General features: G+C 40.5%; 2 protein-coding genes and 1 non-coding gene across 9 annotated transcripts in view; 2 read left to right on the top strand and 1 right to left on the bottom strand.

Moving 5' to 3' along the window:
• The window catches only part of LOC102968696 (olfactory receptor 9A4-like), an 82,330-nt gene extending 81,661 nt beyond the window's left edge, over nt 1–669 (bottom strand). For 2 of the 6 annotated variants that reach the window (XR_006213366.1, XM_042973932.1), the window contains exon 1: nt 137–647. Coding sequence is in view for 3 of the 6 variants with exons in the window: in XM_042973932.1 (XP_042829866.1) it covers nt 137–173 (37 nt within the window). In the remaining 3 variants the exon portion in view is untranslated. Of the gene's footprint in view, nt 1–136 lie in introns of all 6 variants that reach the window. The other 4 variants (XM_042973926.1, XR_006213368.1, XR_006213367.1 and 1 more) reach the window with 4 other exon arrangements.
• The window catches only part of PRSS37 (serine protease 37), a 29,795-nt gene extending 21,101 nt beyond the window's left edge, over nt 1–8,694 (top strand). Inside the window, exons 1-6 of one of the 2 annotated variants that reach the window (XM_007090824.2) lie at nt 2,999–3,068; nt 3,410–3,507; nt 5,536–5,677; nt 6,938–7,191; nt 7,770–7,906; nt 8,451–8,694. In XM_007090824.2, coding sequence (XP_007090886.1) covers nt 3,474–3,507; nt 5,536–5,677; nt 6,938–7,191; nt 7,770–7,906; nt 8,451–8,591 — 708 coding nt within the window. In that variant the 5' untranslated portion in view covers nt 2,999–3,068; nt 3,410–3,473 and the 3' untranslated portion in view covers nt 8,592–8,694. Of the gene's footprint in view, nt 1–2,998; nt 3,069–3,409; nt 3,508–5,535; nt 5,678–6,937; nt 7,192–7,769; nt 7,907–8,450 lie in introns of those variants that run through there. The other variant, XM_042973946.1, reaches the window with a different exon arrangement.
• A 10,956-nt stretch (nt 8,695–19,650) lies between these two features.
• Nucleotides 19,651–19,755, top strand: LOC122236788. The gene has a single exon (XR_006215041.1). It is a non-coding gene; the product is annotated as a U6 spliceosomal RNA (small nuclear RNA).
• Nucleotides 19,756–22,891: the final 3,136 nt, after the last annotated feature.

Raw genomic sequence — 22,891 nt, 5'->3', positions numbered from 1 at the left:
CTCCTCCCAAATTTGCATGCCCTTGACCCTCCAGCTCTCCTCCCCGACACAGCTCCATAGCCTCACCCCCAGACAGCGTCCTATTAGACGACAGCATCCTAATAACCATGACAAAGAGATCCCTTAGGTCACTCACCAGTCACCATCAGCAAGGTTAACAGGATACGATTCATGCTGATGTCTGAATCCTGCGCTGAGGATATGGATGGAAACTAACAGGCACAAGACAGGGACAGAACTTATGCCCTGCTTGGGGATTCTGAACAGCAGGTGAAGAAGGTGCAGGCAGGAGATCCGAGGATATGGATTCTACAGAAGTCTATCATCTAGGGGCATATCCTTCCACTCTGGACCCTCAGTGTGAAAGCGGGTTCATCAGTCGCAGCCGCCCACCTCTGTCAGTAGGCACGGAAACCTCAGTCTGACGAGGCCAGCCCTATGGGAAGATGAGCAGGGATCTGAGCTTTATCCACCTCATCTAGGGAAAAGAATTCCAAAGCAGGTGTCAAGCAGACCTTCTGTGGAGTTCAAATTCATCCCAAGTTTCTCCCCTGGCCTCTCAGTTCTTTCCACTGGTCCCTTCCCCACAATGTGTGACTAGCATCCCTCCTTCTACATGTCCCATTGACCCCTTTCCTTTCCGGGCCACTCTGATGAAGCAGAGCTGAGTCCCACCCTTCTGTGTGACATTGACCCCCTCCCCTCTATGCAGGTGATGCCCAGACCACCCCTCCTCAGAACTGCTTGACTTGCACAGGTCTTGTCTCACAACCACAGACACCATTTGAATAAAAATTCCCAATCAATACCAACACAAGTGGTTCTTGTCAGATCTCAAAATCTGTTATTACACTGCCCTCCTGGTTGCAGCTCTCTCTCTCTTTCTCTCTCTCTCACTCGCTGTCTCTCTCTCTCATTCTCTCCTTTCTCTGTAGCTGCCTTTTTCAAATTGATTTTTGATGGCAGAATATAAGAAGAATATTACCTAAAGAGAAAATCAGTCAGATGGCAAAATGCAACACTACAATTAGAGTCTCTATAAACCTGATGGTTTGTGGAATGAGGCTATGGACAGATATGTCCCCATGTGTACACAGAATCTGTGATAATACCAATAAGGAACTTCATAACAAAAAATTACGAACATATGAGGAAATATTTAATATCTCACACACACACACCCATCCATCCCTCCACAGAATTCTAAAATTATTTTTTCAAAAAGAAGCTTAAAGAACAATGTCCATATCAGATATCAGTATCCTAAAACAAAAAAGGAAAAAATAAATGGGATTAGCAAACTGCAGAGAGCATTCAAAGGCTAATGTTAAAAAGGTATTAGTATTGAAACAAGAAAACCTGCAATTGAAAGTGGTTTGGTAGGCCTGGAGAAAAGTGTGTGGGGTAGGGGGGTGGGAGAGGGGAGGCAGAGAGAAGCTGAGCAGAGAGGACTGAAGAGGACAAAATGGGATGAGGATCAAGGGAGGCCCCTAAAGCATGCTGGGGGATTACGCTACTGGCAGCAGGGAACTACTGAAGAGTTTTTAAAAGGAGACTGGCATGATCTCATCTGCATTTCAAGGGGAAAAAACAATTCTGAGTACAAAAGAGAAGGCCAAGTTGAGCAACACTAGATGGGCATATACAGGAGTTCAAGCACAACAAGATTATGGCCTAGATCAGGATGACAGCGGTGAGGATAGAAAGATAAGGATGGATTTAAGAGACATCTGGAAGTAGGATGGTTTGAGGTTGAGTGGTCAGAAAGAGAGAGAAATCAAACAAATGGAAGGCAGAGTTGTCTCCTAAAATAAGAAAAACAGGCAAAGAATGCATTTAAAAGGCTGGAGGCATGAAGGGTTAAATTTTGACATGCTAAACCTCAAGATCTCAGGGAGCTAAAGCAGATGCAAAAAAAAAAAAAAAAAAAGGTTTCCAGGAGGCAGTTGTATCTGTGGGACAGGTGGTCTGGGCTGGAGATACTAATTTGAGACTCATAGACCGGTAGCTGTCCCCAGTAACAGCCTCCTCCAGAAAATCTGTTGTTTTTGGAAAGGACCCAAACTCCCTTCCTGGTCCATAAACTTTGCAAAAAATCTAGGACAAACAACTTCAGAGTAAAGAATATCTCTTTCTCAACTTTTCACCTGTGCTAACTACGCCTACCCTCACCAACAGAAAACCTTCCATAGCTCCATCCTATCTTTGAACCTCAAGCATATTTCATAACGAAGCCCTATTCTCAGGGAACTTGTGTGATGGAATGGACCTTTCGAGGTCTAGGAATGCTAGTTGATTAGCCAAAGCCTGGAGGATATAGTTGAAAAGCTGTGTGTACCCAATAAGGAGATCAGGATTCTACTTCTATCTTTCCAATCATGTGTGACTTTGAGAAAATGACTTAAATTCTGTTTCAGTTTGGCCACCTACAGATCAAGAAAAAAACCACCCCAGCCCTGTCTCCTCTTTGCAGGTTGTTGTGCCACTGGAATGAGATTATGGGTTTAAGAAACCCTGAAGGATTAGAGTGGCACAAAGTATAGTAATTTTACAAATCTCAGACTGACCTGATACAAAATCCCCATGGACAATGTCCATAAAGAAGTAAAGAATGTAGCTCAGTGCCTCGGATTCGGTAAGTGTTCAATGAATGTTAGCTAATAGTGAAACTGTTCTTGTTAGAGTGTCTCCAAATTAGCCGAGGATGACCCTAGCCATTTATCATTGCCGGAGAAATCTTTTCATTAGGTAAAAAGCACCAACAGGTCCTGCCTTGTGAACTGTCACCAAAACACAGAAGATCCTAAATTTAATATAATCCAGAATGTAAACCATTCTCCAACTGTCAAAATAACTGTTCTATGAGTGCTTTTCATTTCCACATTTCCTTGGCTCAAAGCTGGTGATCAGGACCACCAGACCTGGTGGTGATGATGACTGAGTGATGAAACAGTGGTCACAGGGAAAGGTGAAGCCAGTGTAATAAAGATGGGAGGGGCTAAGGGAAAGTATAAGTAACTATTAGGGTTCTCAGAGCAAACCTGGGGACACTGTCTACCTGAGCTAAGGTAGAGCATCTTGTCCCCCACAGCCCTGGCCTCAGAAACTCCCTGAGGAAGATGAGTCCTGAGCCAGAGTCCCTTTCCCATAGACAGCTGACTTGGGCAGATGGGCTTTGAGGCATAGCAGGGAGAGGAACCTGGATCTGGAAGTCTAAGGAACAAGGCTTCTTTTTCCTTCTTTGAAAGACCCAAGAGAGGCACAGTCTCCCATCCCCCAGCCTCCCTGGAGCAGAAGGACCTTCATCTGTCTACCTGGAGCCTTCTTCCCTCCCCCCATTTATGTCCAGATCTGCTTTCCCATCCTATTTTGGGTCCCCACGCCTAACCATAGCCATTGATTCTACCAGGTATTCCTGAGAGTTCCATACTCTGCTGATCTTCTGCATCTCACGGGGAAAGATCTGGACTGCTATGAAATTTATCTTTTATTTGGGTGTCCTTGCTGGTATGTATCCATGAGCTTCTACTCTGTCCTATAAGGCACAGGTTAATGCAGGCTGGAGGAAGGCAGATTGGGGTGTGTAGAGGGTACAAAAGAAGAGTCCAAGAAAAGCGGTCATGGACAGAAGTAGGTATCTCCTGTCCCAGACCACACCCATAGGCTCCCATGAGGCTGAGCTCACCCTTCCAGTGCTAAGCTATGGGACGGGTGATGGTGCTCACTTGCCTTGGAGAGTGCTCGACAGTGAGCATTCCCCACTGGTGATTCTAAAATGTGGGCTTCATCACCCACTGGGCAAGTCCCAGTGTGGTCACAGGGACAAAGAACACATTCCGAAGTCTGATATCCCCCCTATTCCAGAAGCTTAGAGACTCAGAAAGCAGGGAGTGGAGAAGGTAGAAACAAAAGATCAAATGCAAGGGCTCTACCCCCTGTACTCTCTGACTTCCATGAGTCCTTCTGATGGCAGAATTTGCTGGTGAGGCATCTCCCACCACCTCCAGACCGTCTATGTTGCATCACTATTAGCCGTGTGTGCACAGACAAGTCAATCTACCCATGCTTTAGTTTCTTCAATCAAAATGGGGATATTACTAACTACATCATAGAGATGTTGTGAAAGTGTTAAATAAATCCATGTAAAGCACTTAGAACAAGAGCTCAATGCCTCAATGCCTCCTGTCCTTTTTCCCTTGGGATTTTTAACTATGTGATCATAAAAGGGTGTGGGGAGGTGGAGGCCAAGACTTGGGAAGGATAAATGGAAGAACCAAGGGCAGCCGAGGTAAGAACAGTACTTTATTTCTGATACTACAAGCAGCCTTCCTCCCTTTCTTAAGTGTTTTTCTTTAATAATTCATTTTTTAAATATTACATGTTAATATTAAAAACTTAGAAATATTAAAAAGTAGGAAAAAAATAAACACTTCATAATCTCACCTCACAGTCAACACATGCTAACACTCCAACTTACTCTCAGGCTTCATTTATTTATTTGTCATTCAAATGGTTTATCTTTTTGTTTCTTTGCTTGTTTTTAGACAACTGGATTACTAGATTAATATACATTTCATTATCATTTTTAACTTAAATAAAGGTTATTAATATTTCCTTTGCTGTTTAATATTCTTTATAAATACAATTTTAATATTTCCATATATTGATGTACTTTTATTTCAAATGCCCTACATTACTATATTGGAAACTTATATTTCCAGTGTTTACCTATTATAAATAGTGTTAAAATGAGCACACATTCATAATCTTTGTCTATATCTGATTATTTTAGGATAGATTCTTAGGGTTGGAACTATTAGGTCACAAGTGATGAACTATTTACACTTTTGATGCCTATTTCTAAATTGCTTTTCAAAAAGACAGAATCAATTCACGTTGCTACATGTAGTAAAAGAGTCTCTTCATTGTACTTTCTTAGATTCAATATTATCAACATTAAACCAAAAATTAATATTATAAGTATCAAATAAAATGGTATGTCATTTTAATTTACATTTTATTAGAAAAAGACGGTCAAACATTTTCATATTTCCTGGCCAATCAATTATTTCTTTAAAATTATCCATATTCTAGGGGCACCTGGGTGGCTCAGTCAGCTAAGCATCTGACTTTGGCTCAGGTCATGATCTCACGGTTCATGAGTTCGAACCCCATCTTGGGCTCTGGGCTAACAGTTCAGAGCCTGGAGCCTGCTTCAGATTCTGTCTCCCTCTCTCCCCCTCCCTGCTCATACTCTGGCTCTCTCTCTCTCAAAAATGAAATAGACATTAAAATAATAAGAAAGAAAGAAAGAAAGAAAGAAAGAAAGAAAGAAAGAAAGAAAGAAAGAAAGAAAGAAAGAGAGAGAGAGAGAGAGAAAGAAAGAAAGAAAGAAAGAAAGAGAGAAAAAGAAAAAGAAAGAAAACTATCCATGTTCCTTTCAACTAGGAAACTGTTAACTGTCTTATTTGTCCTAAGATATGTCTTCTATATTAAGAATGTTTTATATGTTAAGAATACTAATTATTTTCTCAGGGACAGTTTTCTCTACTCACGCATCTGTGCAGAAAGACGACCATGCTCCCTACTTGGTATACCTCAAGTCGCACTTCAACCCCTGTGTGGGTGTCCTCATCAAAAACAACTGGGTGCTGGCCCCAGCTCACTGCTACTTACCGTGAGTGTTGGGAACCCTCACTCCCACCCCCTGAAATAGACTGATTCATTCTACATGAGTGGTTCTCAACGGGAGGCAACTTTTCCTTCCAGGGTACATTTGGCAAAGTGAAGATATTTTTGGTTGTCACAGTGGGCTGAGGGGTGCTGTGCTACTGGCATCTATCTAGAGAATAGGGCCCATGGCAAGGATGCTACTAAACATTCTACAATGTGCCCCCCTCAACAATTACCCAGCTCCAAATGTCACTACTGCTGCTGGGAAGGAAACCTGCTCCATACACTGTGCCTCCTCAGTCTCCCATCAGTTTGTTTCAAGTTTTTTACTGATGAGATGAATGTGTTTTATCAATTAAGGGACCAGCAAGTAACTGAGGGTACACTCAAATTGGGAAAATTGAGGAAAATTTTTAAAAATGACTAACGACAAAGGTACGGACAAGTTATAGGGGAAGCACAAAGAAGAGTTCAGTGCCCCCAGGATTAGTATTAGAAGGGTACAGTTACTCCCCCTAGACCTAAAGGGGCAAGAGGAGAGGTTGGTTCAAAGGGGAGGGGAGCAGGGGAGGGTGGGAGGAGAGAGAAAGGAAGAGAGGAAGCCCTGTGTACAGGGATTGCCTGATAGAAGCTGGGGCAGCCCTGCAGGAAGGGAGCTTGGAGGATAAATACTCGAACCTCACCCTTCTCCTCTAACTACTTCCTGGTGCTTGCTATCAACCAAAACCCAATCAGAGAGCAGAGGACAGGAGAACCCATTGGCTTAATCCATATGTAACACCTTCCAAAGGCAGAGAGCAGGATGAAGCAGGGTTGTGAATGGTTCTAATGAAACCAACAGATCTCCACCACTCAGGTCATGCCATTGTCTTACCTCCACCAGAATGGAAATGCTCAGTTGGAGAAGCTGGAGCTGGAGTGGAGGGAAAATATTATTTCTATGCCATGCGTGATTTTCCTCTCTACTACATTAAGGATGCTACATGAAAACACAGTGGTTAAGGCTCCACCACCTACTGTGTGACCATGGGGGAATTACTGCTATGTGGTTCCATCATCTGTTAAATGGATTAAAGATAGAATCCACTTCATAGTTTTGTTGTAAGTAGTAAATGAGGTAATCCAGAATCCAGACCGAGCAACTGGCATAGTACCTGACACATTATAACATTTAATATCTTTGATGATGATGGTGATGGTGGTGGTGGTGGTGGTGGTGGTGGTGATGGTGACGGTGATTACTCCCACCTCCTTCTCCCTCCAGAAACCTGAAAGTGATGCTGGGAAATTTCAGGATCAGAGTCAGAGATGGCACAGAGCAGACAATTAACCCCATTCAGATTATCCGCTACTGGAACTACAGCCATAGCGCCCCCCAGGATGACCTCATGCTCATTAAGCTGGCTAAGCCTGCCAACCTCAACAACAAAGTCCAGCCACTTTCCCTCGCCACCAGCAATGTCCGGCCAGGCACTGTCTGTCTGCTCTCAGGTTTGGACTGGAGCCAAGATAACAATGGTGAGTGTACCTTCCACAGCAAATCAGGGTCATCAGTCACCCATGTCCACAGAGCTGAGAAGAGAAGAGAGGAGAATGGATGGAGACCATGAGGGTGCTAGCAAAAAGAGACTCATCCGGAAGTCTAAAGCTCCTCCCAACCCAGTGATGACACGATGACACAGAGCTACCTCCTGCAGGCTCCAGCAGCCGAGGCCACCAGGCCATTGGACTCTGCACACAGGCCACACTATTCCTGAGTGCCAGACACATGGTTCACATCAGAGACGCTGTTTTCCTCCCTTGCATCCAGGCTCATTTTGCACGTAGGGGACATCTCTGAGGACTTGAGTCAGGTCACCCCATATTCCTCCAAAACTAGATACGATGGAAAGAAAACCACTTCTTAAAAGAGACATGCAGGCTATTTTTCAATCCTCTAGATTAACTCTCATAACCATGCACAAGATCCTTGCCCTTTCTCAGCCCTTTTTTCTTCAGACATACACACAAAACACCAGTTGAAACACAGGGCGGTGACTGGAGAGTCTAAATAACAATTGCGAGCAGTCAACCTTTTTTATCCTGTCTTCCCTCAGGCAGGCATCCTGATTTAAGGCAGAACCTGGAGGCTCCTGTGATGTCTGATAAAGAGTGCCAGAAAACTGAACAAGGAAAAAGCCACAGGAACTCCTTATGTGTGAAATTTGTGAAAGTGTTCAGCCGAATTTTTGGGGTAATCTTTTCTCTATATTCAACATTCATTTGCTTGTATGTGTCTAGTTTAATCGTGACAGCGATTAGAAAATTAGAAAGCCCTCATCCTCTCGCAATCTTTTGAGAATTTGATAAGGCTGAACCAGGCCCTCCTTACAGATGCCTTTATCCATTAAAGTGTGGCATGCAATCCCTCTAGTTAATAACACTTTGCTAGATTTATTACTCTCATAGCTGCAAGAAAAAACAGGCATTGCTTTAAAAAAGAATTCAAACTTTTCACAAGGGAAACTCGCTTCACCAGTCCAAATAAATGGGGTTTGACTCATTTTACATGTGAGTTCTAGAGAGGTTTTTCTCTGACTTTCTCAAGATGAAACAAGGCTAGTTACAACAAAGCTAGATAAATGACTCCAGCTTCCTATCTCCCAATTCGGTGCTGTTTTCATAACCCATGAGCCTACCTCTAGGCAGGGCTCATCCAACTGGGGGACTAGAGGGCTCCTGTGAGAAGATCCGATCATATCTCTCTTGTCTCTCTCCCTCTGCATGATCTCTGGTAGGAGGTGGCCGTCGCTATTGTCATCTGCAAAAACAAGCTCCAGGGAATCGAGGTCGGACACTTCATGGGAGGGGATGTCGGAATCTACACCAATGTTCACAAATATACCTCCTGGATCGAGAACATCACTAAAGATAAATGACACCCTTCTACTCTCTCTGTATCCCACTGGCTCTAGTCATTGACTACACAGGCCACTATTTTCTCCAAACGCAAAATAAAAATCTCCAAACAGAAATGCATTACACCAGTAGCCTATGTTTTCTTGGTTGTGTCTCTGCCCATATCCCATAATGATGTGAAGAACCAAGGACAAAACATGACGTGAGCACTCATCACACAGTAGTAGGGTTACACCCATTATCTCGTTTAATGCTCACAACAATCCTCTGAGGTTATTATCTTTTATCCTCACTTTACAAATGAGAAAAATGAGACTAAAAGAGAGTACTTAACATTATCCAAAGCTGACAGACATCAGAGCCTAGAACAGAACCTCCAAATATCGTTTCTCAATCCCATGCTCTCAGCCTCAAAATTATAGGGGAGTCTATGGCATCACAACAGATTTTGGCTTCTATTTTTCTGCTACTTCTCTTATCATTCAAAGAGCTTGAAGCTTTCACTTGTGGCTAAAATCCTGGGTACTGGAATAATCTCTCCTAAGAATGGCCATGCTCCCTCTCACTGCTACACTGACTGCAGCATGCTACAGGGAGAGAGTTAGCGGATGCATAAGAGGCTAACAAAGAGAACTTCAGGACAGGGTCACTGCCATAAATCAAGTCCAACAGGAAGCCTGGCAGCTCCAGAACAGGGTGAAGAAGTCATCTAGATCCAAGAAGAGTATAATCTCAGGGCAGTGGAAGATTCCAGAAGCAGAAATGGCTGAGAGGAGGTGAAGGAAGAGCAGAAATTGGGCTTAGCTACACACAGACCATGGGATTAATAAGGTCAAGAAAGCAGGTACCAGTCCTCTGGTTGAAGACATGGTAAAGAACTTGAAAACTGAGAACTCCGGGGCCCCAAATCTGGAAATGATCAGGGAATTCTGGATATCCAAGAGACTGGGGAATACAGAACAAGGATAGGTAATCTTCCAACAGATGTAGACTGAGGAAACAACCACACACTACCCTTGGATAATATTTCCTATTCCCTAAATTTAAAACACAATCTATACATTAAAGACCTTGGTGTTAGGCAGAATAATGGCTCCCCAAAGATGTCCACACCCTAATCCCCAGAACCCATAAATATGGTTTTTTTTCCATGAAAAAGTCAGTTTTGCAGCTGTGATTATGCTTATGGACTTGAGGATGGGGAGATTATCCTGGATTATGTGGGTGGGGCCAGTGCAATCATATGGGCTGTTAAAAATAGAAGAAGAAGAGAGAATATTTGGGCAAAGAGATGTGACAACAGAAAGGCAGCAGAGATTCAAAGCATGAGAAAGACCTGAGCTGCCATTGCAGGTTTTGAAAATGGAAGAAGGGGGCTACAAGGCAAGAAATGTAAGCAGTCTCTAGAAACTGAGAGCGAACCTCAGCTTCCAGCTAGCAAAGAAATGGGAACTTTAGTACTACAATTGCAAGGAACTGAATTCTAACAACAACCAAAATAGGCAAGGAAATGGATTCTCTCTAACAAGAAGCACAACCTTGACAACACTTTGATTTTAGCCCATTAAAACTGGTCAAACTTCTGACCTACAGTATTGTAACATAAGAAATTTGTGTTGTTTAAGCTGTTTCTGATAATTTGTTATAGGAGCCATAGAAAACCAATACAACCTTTAAAACAGTCTCTAGAAGAACTTCTTTCTGGGGTGCTCAGCTGGTTAAGCATCTAACTCTTGATTATAGCTCAGGTCATGATTTCCTGGTTCATGAGATTAACCCCCACATTGGGCTCTGTGTTGACACTGAGGAGCCTGCTTGGGATTTTCTCTCTCCCTCTCTCTCTCTCAGCCCTTCTCCCCACCCCTAATCTCTCTCTGATAAATAAATAAACATTTAAAAAATAGAATAAAAGAACTGGTTTCTATATTGGGAGGTAAAAACCTTCAATTGTTCCCAATTGTCCTGAAATAAACTCTAAACCCATCAGAATGGCATCCAAACCTCCTTGAGACCTCCTACCCACCCTACCCATATACTCCCAAAATATTTCTAAATATATCTTCTGCCACTTGACTCTGTGAAATGCAAATATGAGTAAAAGAAATATCAGAAGAAAATGTTAAAAAAAAAAAAAAAAAGCCCAGTGCTCTCTGTATTTTAAGTTGGCAACCTGGTCAAGACCCAGACTTAACAAAGTTAGAGCCATTAAAAAAAATTCCTTGGGGCACCTGGGTGGCTCAGTCGGTTAAGTGTCCAACTTCAGCTCAGGTCACCATCTCACAGCTCGTGAGTTCGAGCCCCGCGTGGGGCTCTGTGCTGACAGCTCAGAGCCTGGAGCCTGCTTCCCATTCTGTGTCTCCCTCTCTCTCTGCCCCTCCCCCCCTCCCCTGCTCACATTCTCTCTCTCTCTCTCTCTCTCTCTCTCTCTCTCTCTCTCTCTCTCTTTCTCTCTGAAAAATAAATAAACGGTAAAAAAAAAAATTAAAAGGTTTACAAATAAACCTTTAACAAAAAAAATTCCTCAAGCTGAAGTCAAGTCTTCAAGTGTTGAAGGCAAGAGCAACCATATTCCAGGCAAGATATTTCCTCTTCGCCCATTGTCTATGACTTACACAAAAACAAATCATATTGATCACTATTCAATCAACTCCTCAGTATAAGTTTTTTCTAACAATTTTTTCAGCCCCAATTATTAGAGTGAGTTATCCAAGCACAGTGACCAGCAGCATGGGTTTGGGGGCTGAACTATCAAGACTATGAACCATCAAGACTTCTCTGAGTGCCAAGCTGCATTTCACAGATCCCTTTCCCTCTACTATTCCCTGCACTCCTGACTCCTACATCCGAGGTTGTACTGTGTTCTCCCCTTGAGGGAAGTGCCAGCTGGACTTCACTAATGTTATTTCACTGATCTCAATCCCTACGTCCCCAAAAGGGTTTTATATTGCATTCTGCCTTGGACAGAGGCAAGTTTACTCCAAAATAAAAATATAGTTTTAAACAGGGGCCATTGAGGGTCACCCAATTCTCATTTCTTTCTTAGATCTCTACTTCTCATTATAGAGATCATCAGGGCCATGGCCTCATCTGGAACCTGGAAACACACTGGAGCCTGGAGTGTCATAACAAAATCTGCTCTGTTCATTTGCATGAACTTAATAAAAATAATAAAGGCACATAAGCCATTATAGTTTGAACATCTACTATACATTAGGCACTGTGTTAGACATTTTGATATGCATTCTTTGCATGTAACTCTTCAAATTTATATTCCTCCACTTACTTGAGGTTTCTGAAAAAAACACAGCTAGTAACTTTCCCAAGACCATATAGTTAATAAACAGCAGACCAAGGATACAAACCTTGATACAACTGACTCCAAAGCCTGTGCCATTTCCTTTATGTTTTCCCATAACTACATTTCTAAATACACAGATGTTTCCTACATACTTACTCTTGCTTTTTTCCTCACATAAGGCAAAAAGCTCCTATTTAGATAACATAAGAAGTTTTATGGCTTCTCCCATGATCTCTGATTTTAGCTCCCAGTGAAAAATTCTTTGAGGTCTGTAGATAGAGAGTCTTCAGGATTCCTACCTAAAATTAAGGCTTCTCTGGGGACCACTTCATAATATTCTATTTCTATATTCCAGAAAGCGATAGATTTAATCCCAAGATAGGTATAACTAGAATGACAGCACTAGAATATCAACAGGTGATTGGCAATATCATTTCAAATTACATATTTTGTTAAATAGCTTTGAAGGAGGAACCAGTCTGCTGTGCTGATTCCACCACATCTCTCCAACATCCTAACATCACAGCTCCCCAAGTTTAGCCTTGGACTTCTTCTATCTATACTCACCTACTTCCTTAGTGATCTATACCATACATAATCTAACAGTGCCCAAATGTGTATCTCCAGCTTGGGCTTTGCCCTTGACTGTCAGTCTCATATACTCAGCTGTCTACTCAACAGCTACATTTTGATGTCTAATCTATATCTCAAACTTAATATGTCCAACTGAACTCCAAGTCTTATTGCAGATGGACCTGCTCCACCCACAGTCTTCCCCATATAAACTGATGACAATCTGATGAGCCTGCAATTTACTCAGGCCAAAAATTCTGGAGTCACTTTTGATTCCTCTCTGTTGTCTCATTTTCAATCTACAGGAAAATCTTGCCAGTTCCACTTCAAAACATTTCCACGATCTTATTACTTTTCCCTGCCTCCACTGCTACCACCCTGGTAAGCCTAGATTATTGCAATATCCTCTTAACTCATCTCCCTTCTGCTACCTTTGCCTTATTAAACTCAACCTATTCTCAATACAATGACCAAAGAGATCTTTTAAATGTTTTTTAGTGCTTATTTATTTATTTATTTTTGAGAGAGAGAGAGAGAGAGACAGAGCACCAGCAGGGGAGGAGCAGAGAAACAGGGAGACACAGAATCCGAAACAGGCTCCAGGCTCCAAGCTGTCAGCACAGAGCCTGACTCAGGGCTCGAACTCAGATCATGATCTGAGCCAAAGCCAGACGCTCAACCGACTGAGCCACCCAGGAGCCTCCAAAGTGATCTTTTAAAATGTAAGCCAAGTTTTACCACTTGCCTCTGCTAAAAACCCTCCAAAGGCTCCCCATCTCAGAATAAAGGACAAAGTCTGCACAGTGGTCTATAAGGACCCTAAAAATCCCATAGCCCCTTTGATCTAATCTCCCACCTCTCCTCCAGCCACACCAGCCTTCTAGCTCTTCTTTGAGCATGTGAGACACTTACTTGCCTCAAAATTTTTGTACTTTTCCCAGATGCATGCATGGCTTACTTCCTAAAATTTTTGCTAAATGTTATTTTCTCAGCAAAGTCTTATCTGACTACCCTGTTTAAAATTAGAACCCCCACCTCTGATGGAAGTACATGTAAATATTCATCTTCTATGAAAATTTGACAATGCATATGAGAAACCTTATAATTATGCTTATTCACTGCTTTTAGGCTTCTGCTTTTACAGTTTTTCAAAGATGTTTGCTGTAGCACTATAAAGAGCAAAAAACAGGGTGATTGGTGGTGGTAATAAAAATGTCCAGCCAAGAGGCTGTGGAGAAATGGAAACCCTCTTGCACTGTTGGTGGGAATGCAAACTGGTGCAGCTGCTCTGGAAAACACTGTGGAGATTCCTCAAAAAATTAAAAATAGATCTACCCTATGACCCAGCAATAGCACTGCTAGGAATTTACCCAAGGGAGAGAGGAGTGCTGATGCATAGGGGCACTTGTACCCCAGTGTTTATGGCAGCACTTTCAACAATAGCCAAATTATGGAAAGAGCCTAAATGTCCATCAACCAACGAATGGATAAAGAAGATGTGGTTTATATATACAATGGAATACTACTTGGCAATGAGAAAGAATGAAATCTGGCCATTTGTAGCAACGTGGATGGAACTGGAAAGTGTTATGCTAAGTGAAATAAGTCAGGCAGAGAAGGACAGGTACCATATGTTTTCACTCATATGTGGATTCTGAGAAACTCAGCAGAGGACCAGGGGGGAGGGGAAAGGGGGAAAAAAGTTACAGAGAGGGAAGGAGGCAAACCATAAGAGACTCTTAAATACTGAGAACAAACTGAGGGTTGATGGGGGGTGGGGGAGAGGGGAAAGTGGGTGATGGGCGTTGAGGAGGGCACCTTTTGGGATGAGCACTGGGTGTTGTATGGAAACCAATTTGACAATAAATTTCATTTTAAAAAATGTCCAGCCATCGACTGTTGCTTATAAAAAAAATAAAAAGCATTGCAATCATAAACAATAATATATCCGGTCATTTAAAATGGTATTGTAGAAAGAGCAGAATCAGACGTATAAATACAGAGAACAAACTGAAGTTTGCTGGAGGAAAGGGGGTGGGGGATGGTCAAAATGGGTGAAGGGGAGTAGGAGATACAAGCTTCTAGTTATGGAATGAATAAGTCATGGGGGAGGAGGCATAGCATAGGGTATTTCAATGATATCGCAGTACCATTGTATGGTGACAAATGGTCACTATACTTCTGGTGAGCACAGCATAACATGTGGAGAAGTTGAAACAGTATGTCACACACCTGTAACTAATGTACCAATGTGTGTCAACTATACTCAGATAAAAAAAAAACGTAAAAATAAAACAGGAAAATGGTTTTGTAGAAGAATATGTAATGGCAAGAAAACTTTAAGTATAAAGTTCAGTTTATAACATAGAATAGATGTTATGGTTCCATTTTTGTGCCCATAGCTATTCGCTGAACACTAATCTTAACACTGAGGGACAGGAGGAAAACAAACAAAAAGATCCCTGTCCTCATGGAGTATACATTCTATCTTAAGGATACAGGCAGTTGGGGCACCTGGGTGGCTCAGTCGGTTAAGCGTCCAGCTTCAGCTCAGGTCATGATCTCACGGTCCGTGAGTTTGAGCCCCGCGTCGGGCTCTGTGCTGACAGCTCAGAGCCTGGAGCCTGCTTCCGATTCTGTGTCTCCCTCTCTCTCTGCCCCTCCCCTGTTCATGCTCTGTCTCTCTCTGTCTCAAAAATAAATAAACGTTAAAAAAAAAAAATTTTTTTAAATAAAAAAAAAAGGATACAGGCAGTTAAAGAAATTTAAAATTTTATTGTCAGATAAGTGCTATGGTAAAAAATAAAACGAATTTGGGAGTACTGAGATAACATTTTTTTAAGTTTATTTTGAGAGAAAGAGAGCACATGGGGGAGGGGCAGAGAGAGAGGAGACAGAATCCCAAGCAGGCTCCTCAGTGTCAGTACTGAGCTCCACACAGGGCTCAATCTCACAAACTGTGAGATCATGACATGAACTGAAATCAAGAGTCGGGTTCTCAGTGGACTGAGCCACCAGGCACCCCATGGGATAACATCTTAGAGGAAGAACGGAGATTCACTTGGCAAAGATGACCCCAAACCTGAGCATGTTCTGAGACTCCTGGGGGGGGGGGGGGGGGTGGATGCACCTGGGTGGCTGAGTTGGTTAAGCCTCCGAACTTAGGCCCAGGTCATGATCTCACAGTTTGTGAGTTCGAGCCCCATGTCAGGCTCTGTGCTGACAGCTCCGAGCCTGGAACCTGCTTCGGATTCTGTGTCTCCCTCTCTCTGCCTCTCCCCTGCTCATGCTCTGTCTGTCTCTCTCAAAAATAAATAAACATTAAAAAAATTAAGAATCCTTGGGAATGCCAGGAAAGCAGTAAATGGATTGGAAGGTGTTGTGGGAGGTGGCGTCTCCATTCCTAGAGACATCATGACTAACATTCTATGGTAGTAAGAATGCCATAATCGGGGTGAGGGAGTGGCAGGGGGATGTGTTTATGGCGAGGTGTAATAATAAAGTGTGACAGAAGGTGGGTCCTGCGTCTGAGTGTACCCACATGATGCTGAGGACAAAAACGCAAAGGAAAGGCAAAGGGTGTGAGAGCTCTCCAGGGACATCTAGAACATGAATCTCAGAAGTAATGATGTGGCTGGCAAGTGCTCCCACAGGAACCCTGGGAAGACCCAAAGCCAGCTGGTACAAAGCTAGGGGCTTTGGGGCTCATCAAATCAAACACCAGCCGTTCCTCCAACTCTTTTTCTAGTTCCGTAGAAATACCCAGGGTGCTGAATTACAAAACCTCATTAAAGGAAAGAAAGCCTGAACTGTTGACACCTATCTTTTTCTTAAAGTTTTAATTTAAATTCCAGTGAGGTAACAGACAGGGTAATATTAGTTTCAGGGGTAGGATATGGTGACTCAACACTTACATATGACACCCAGGGCTCATCACAAGTGCCCTCCTCAATCCCCATCACCTAGGTCACCCATCCCCCACCCACCTCCCCTCTGGTAACCATCAGTTTGTTCTCTAGAGTTGAGTCTGTTTCTTGTTCTATAGTCATCTTTTACCCTATATTCAATATAAGTTCATCTCAACATGATACTGTTAATTAAATTGATTACACATCAGGAAAACTTCAGTGCTTTTAATGCTCTTTAACCTTTGCTGCACATTGGAACTGCCAGGGGAGACTTACAAGACATAATGCTTAGGTCCTATCTCAGAGATTCTAATTTATTGGTCTTGGGCAGGACCTGAGCATTGGGATATCTCTTATGCAACCAAAACTGAAAATCCAAAACTAACTTGCACCATAAAGCTTACATTATCTATGGCTTTCTCAAAATTTTACAGAATACTAGAGACTGTGAAAAACAATCTTTTAAAAGCTCATGTTTACTAATGGTTTCATACTACCATATAGAAACACATTAGCTTTTGTGTATTAACCTTATATACAACTATCTACCTTTCTAAGTTAACTTATTTCCTAATGTTTTTTAGATTATTGGGATTTTCTACGTACATAATCATATCTTCTTAAAATAATGACAGTCTTAATAGTATGATGTATAAGCCTGTCAAATCACTAAGTTGTACACCTGAAACTAATGTAACATTGTGCATCAATTATACTCAAATAAAAAAGGAAAGAACATAATGGCAGGTTTATTTCTTCTTTCCAACCATTATATCTGTAATTGCTTTAATATGACTTTAGGTATATAATTCAGTGGTTTTGCATATATTCACAGAGTTAAACAATTATCACCACTAATTTTAGAACAGTTTTCTTGACCCCAAAAGAAACCCTGTCTCCATAGCAGTCACTACCCATTAGCTCTATCCTCCAGCCCCTAGAAACCTCTAACCTAATTTCTACCTCTATAGATTTGACTATTTGGGGCCTTTCGTATAAGTGAAATCATATAATTAGTATTGTGACAGGCTTCTCTCCTTAGCACGTTTCCAAGTTTCATCTATGTTATAACATGTATCACTACTTCTTTCCTTTTTACAGCTGAATAATATTCCACTGTATGAGTATATGTGTGTGCGTGTGTGTGTGTCTGTGTGTCTGTGTGTCTGTGTGTCTGTGTGTGTATGTATGTATAATGCCACATTTTTTTTATCCATTCATATGATGATGGACATTTGAGTTGTTTCCATTTCTTGACTATTAGGAACAATGTTTCCATGAATATTCACGCACAAGCTTTTGTGTAGACATGAATTTTGGATTTCTCTTGGCTGAATACCTATGAGTGAAACTGCTGGATTTTATAAGTATATGCTTAATATTTTGAGGCACTGCCAAGCTGTTTTCCAAAGTGGCTGCACCCAGGTTATATTCCTACCAGTAATGAATGAGAATTCCAATTTCTTCACATCTTCACCAACATGTAGTATTGTCTTTTTTATTATAGCCACCTAGTAGGTATGAAGTGCTATCTCATTGTGGTTGTGACTTGCATTTCCTTAACGACTAAGGATGTTGGCCACCTCCATGTGCTTGTGGGCCATCGGTATACCTTCTTTGAAAAAATAACTATTCAAAGCCTGAGGTCCAGTTTTTTATTAGAAGGTCTTTTTACTATAGAGGTATAAGAGTTATTTATATATCTCAGATACTAGTCCCTTATTATTTGCAAATATGCAAATATTTTGTCCTATTCTATAGTTGCCTTTTTACTTTTTTGATGGTGTCCTTTGAAACACAAATGTCTTTTTTAATTGTTGAAGTCTGATTTATCTATTTTGTTGTTGTTACTTGTACTTCTGGTGTCATATCTAAGAAACCATGGCTTAACCTAAGGTCACCAAGATTTATTACCATAAGTTTGTATCTAAGAGTTGTGTAATTGTAGGTATTACACTTAGGCCTATGATCTATTTTTAGTCAATTTTTGCACAGTGTGAACTAAAGATCAACTTTATTCTTTTCTATGTGGGTATCCAGTTGTTCCAGCAAACTTTGCTGAAAAGATTTCTTTTATTGTTGAATTGTTTTGGCACCCTTGACTAAAGTCATTTCACCATAGTGTGAGGGTTTATTTCTGGACTCTAGATTCTGTCCCATTCATTCATATTCTGTCCTTACACAAGTACCACACTGTCCTGATCACTATAGCTTTGAACTAAATTTTGAAATTGAGAAGTGTGAATCCCCCCAAATTTGTTCTTTTCCAAAATTCTTTGGATTATTATGTGTCTCCAGCAAAATCATATAAATTTTAGGACAAGCTTGTCAATTTCTGGGGGAGAAAAAGCCAACTGAGATTCAGATAGGGATTGTATTTATCTGTAGATCAATTTGGGGAATACTGACATATTAACAATATTAAGTATTCTAATCCATGAACACGGGATGACTTTCCATTTATTTAGGTCTCTTTAATTTCTTTCACAATGGTTTAAAGTTTTCAGGGTATAAGTATTATACTTCTATTAAAATATTCCTATGTATCTTATTCTTTCTAAAGTAACTGTAAATGAATGTCCTCTTAATTTCATTTTTAAGATATTCATTACGAGTGCACAGATACACAGCTGATTTTTGTATATTGACCTTGTATTCCGTAACCTTTCTGAAGTTGTTTATTATTTATCATGAATTCCCTAGGACTTTCTATATTAAAGATTTTCTATCTTGTAAGTCTTTTCAAAAAAAAAACCAACTTTTTAATATATATGTCAGAAGAAGCAATACACACAAAGAGATAACTTAAGAGAATTTAACAAAAGATTTATGAAGATGTAGGCAAGGTTAAAGGAAATAACAAGGGATGATGAAGTACCCACATACTCAGGAAGCCACTGCCAAAGCATATTTATCTGGCATTTATATACTACTTTCTGTATTTCTAATTATTCCTTGCCAGTGCAAATATTTAAAATTATTTTTCCCAAAGACTAGTATGATAATAACATTGAGGGTAAACATTTATAGTTACTACTATGCACCAGGCACTCTTCTATGCACTTCACATATATTAATTCATTTAATCCTCATGATGAATTTATGACCAAAAAAAAGCCTTTTCTGCTATACAGTGGTATATGTGTTCTTATAAAACTTCAAACTCTATAAAATCATATACAAAAAAATTAAAGAGCTTGTGAGGAAAATAACATTGAATTATACTACTGAAAACTTATGCATCTTTGTAACCAGAGCACCAACTGAAATAAAAACAATCCTAATAAAAATCCTAAAAGAGTGCTCACTTCAGCAGCACACATACTAAAGTGAAACAATACAGAAAGATTAGCATGGCCCCTGTGCAAGGATGACAGAGAAAAAAAAAATGCGAAAAAAAAAAAAAAAGTCCTACAAAGATGTGTCTCAGCCAGCCTTTGCACTCAGCATCAGTCACATAATTGACAACCTTTAAACTGGGGTTTGTTCTTCCTTCAAATCTTTGAGGGCAGTAATTTCTAGAGATCAGTTTCATTACAATTTAAAAATCTGAATCAGAGAAGGCCTCATCTAACAACACACTTAAAAAAAAAAAAAAAAAAAACACTGGATGAATGTTTTTGCAGATACCTAATCTTTATTCACAATTTTTCCAGGAGCTTAACGTGGTGTAGAATGTAGAAGTTCTTGAAGCCACTCTACTATTCCCACCAAAGGAAAGCACTTCAGTTACGTTTTCAGATTTTTTCTTAAAAGCCATATATTGGTAAGGCTTTCCTTACCAATAGTTTCTTTTGTCTTCAATCTATATGCTGATTTTTTTGGTCTATTTCTCCCATTTCCATTACTTCCCTCTATCGCATATTGTAGCACTGGCAATTATTTGTGCTAGATACTTAGAATCATTTCCAGTTATACACAACATTGACTCCCTTAATACAGTTGTGAATGTGACTTCACATTCCTGCCAAATCCTTTAGAATTTCAAGATCTTCCGTGATTGCTAAAACATTTCAGAATTTGCTCGCTAACTTCATGATCATCAACCCACTAAGCCTTCACTGACATTTTTATAATTGACTCCCTGTATATAATCAATACAAAAATAGGTCACTAGCCAGAAAAATACTTCTAAACTTTTCTTCTTGGTGTTATTTGAAAATAAGAATAAAATACTAAAATAGAATGTAATGCAAAATTTTTTTCTGCATTCTACTGAGGAGTGTCATAGTTATGATCTGCTCTTCCTCAAAGTTTTATGAACTTTTCTTTGATATTCTTATGATATCCTTGTAAACTTTCCTCTCTGATATTTTTAAATTCTTCTGTAATGTGCTTAAACATGAAGGGTCCCCCCACCTTCTCTGTTTTGTTTGACATCCTTTTGTGTCTTTCAATCTAGGTTTTTTTCTTTCTTTCTCTTTTTTTTTTTTTTAACCTTTCTTTAACCCAGGGCAATTCTTGGTCATTAATTCTTCAACTATTTCATTCCTTCCCCTCATTTTTCCCATCTCCTCTGGGACTCCAGTCACACAATAATTATTCCATTATTTCTATGTGCCATATAGCTTTTCTCTTCTTTTACATTTTCCATCTTTTTATGCTTCCTACTACCTTCTGAGAAAGTTGAGCTGAGCTTCCAGTTCAGATTATAAATCTTCACTAGCTCACCATCAGCCACATCAATTCTGCTGCTTAATCTAATTCTTGAGTACTTCATTTCATTTAACTTAAAAATACATATTTCAGAAACCAAAAAGAAATCAGATTTTTCCTCGCCCCAGAGCCTGTTAACTAGGGCAGGTGTGTGACCTAGAATCAGCCAACCAGAGGCTCACAGGCAGGACTTTGGACCTTGGAGCTGTGACTCAGAGGGACACACTCACAAAGGTGAGGCAGTGTCACAGACACAATGCTGACAGGAGAAATGTGAGAGCAAAGTGCCAGCATCATTCCCTATAGAGTGACTTGGTTGTGCTCTCAGCTGTTTATATTCTCTTGGTTCCCATTCTGATCTTGACTTTCCACCCTTCCCACTGATTCTGTGAGACAGCCAATTTCTTCCAACAGATGTATTTTCTCCTTAAGTCATTTGAAGTTGGACATGAGGTGGGATATGGGAAAAGTACAGGACAGCTGAGGCACTAATTTCTTCCTTCTACAGCTCAGATTCTATAGATACTGTCAGAAGTTAAAGTTCAAAACAGAATAGTTGAAAACATATTACTTAAAGTTATAAAATTAATGACAAATAAAACAAATCAAATTTAGGAGAGGGGAATGGTTTGGGTTGAGATAATGCCCAAACTTTGATGAATGGGCTTCAAAAGTTATAGTTCAAAGTTTATAAACCAAGTAAGAAAGCAAAATCGAGTTGAGAGAGTTGAGAAAATAATCACTAGAAGAACTATGGCAAATGGCAAAATATGACCATATCCAGGCAGTAGGACTAATAATAGGGAGCTGAATGAAAACTCGTTACTTTTTGAAACTTTTTAGACTTCCTCTAGGCTTCATCATCACAGATCCTACTGCATAATAGAAAGGAAGGCTAGTAATGTCTACACACACACACACACACACACACACGCACACACACAGGCACACATGTGCACGTGGTTCCAGTTGCAGCTCTGAGAATGCAAATTAGGAAAGATGCAATTACATAGGAATCAATTCAAGAGCACAGATTTGCCTTCTGATTTGTTTCCTTGGATAAAATACAAAGCAGCCTCACCACATCATGAACTAAATCATGTTTAGAAAAGGAAGAAAATCCAGTCCCTAAAAGTGGGTAAATGCAAGTGTTTTGTCCCTAGGAAAAGCAAGTCATAGAAACTTCAGTTGTGATTGGGGATCTCGGCTCCCAGGCAACCCACCAATACCAAACTTGAAAGATTAGTTATTTCACCTGTTGAAACACACTCATAAACTTGGGCATTCCACCGGCTAATCCTAGCATGAAGTCTTATAAGCATGAACAAGAGGAACTTAAGGTTTACCGGAAAGAGCACAAGACCTGTGGTCCAAACTCTGGGAATTTTTTACCTGCGAAGTTTACCAGCTGATGATCTTGAGCAAATCACTGCTCCAGGCTGAGTTTTGTGATCTATAACATAAAGATAGAAATGCTAACTACACGGAGTTGTTACTAAAATCAAACGAGAAAATGGACAATATATGAGAATGCCTGAAAAAATGGAAAGCCTGACACAAATGGTAGGTACTATTATTATCGTTATTGCAACAGTTGGTCATAAAGTACATCTAGATAGATACAGGCATGGCGTAATGAAAAGTTCATCCTACTACTAACAATACAACCAAGGGGAAGCATCTCTACTTGAAATGGATGGATATTATCATTCCCAGAAGACAAAAAGACAGTGCTTGACCTCACACAACTCACAGTGACATCAGAGAAGCGAGTTCTCCCTGAATGGTGACTAACACCCACATGTGTCTAGCATGTACTTCAGTTCTCAGCTTTAGGTAAGGAAAAGACACATGTTGGGGAGAACAGATAAGTAAAAGCGGATTA

The sequence above is a fragment of the Panthera tigris genome, chromosome A2 (genome assembly GCF_018350195.1).
Source record: "Panthera tigris isolate Pti1 chromosome A2, P.tigris_Pti1_mat1.1, whole genome shotgun sequence".
Classification (NCBI taxonomy): Eukaryota; Metazoa; Chordata; class Mammalia; order Carnivora; family Felidae; genus Panthera; species Panthera tigris.
The sequence above is the reverse complement of the archived record's forward strand: the minus strand, read 5'-3'. Positions and strand labels throughout refer to the sequence as shown.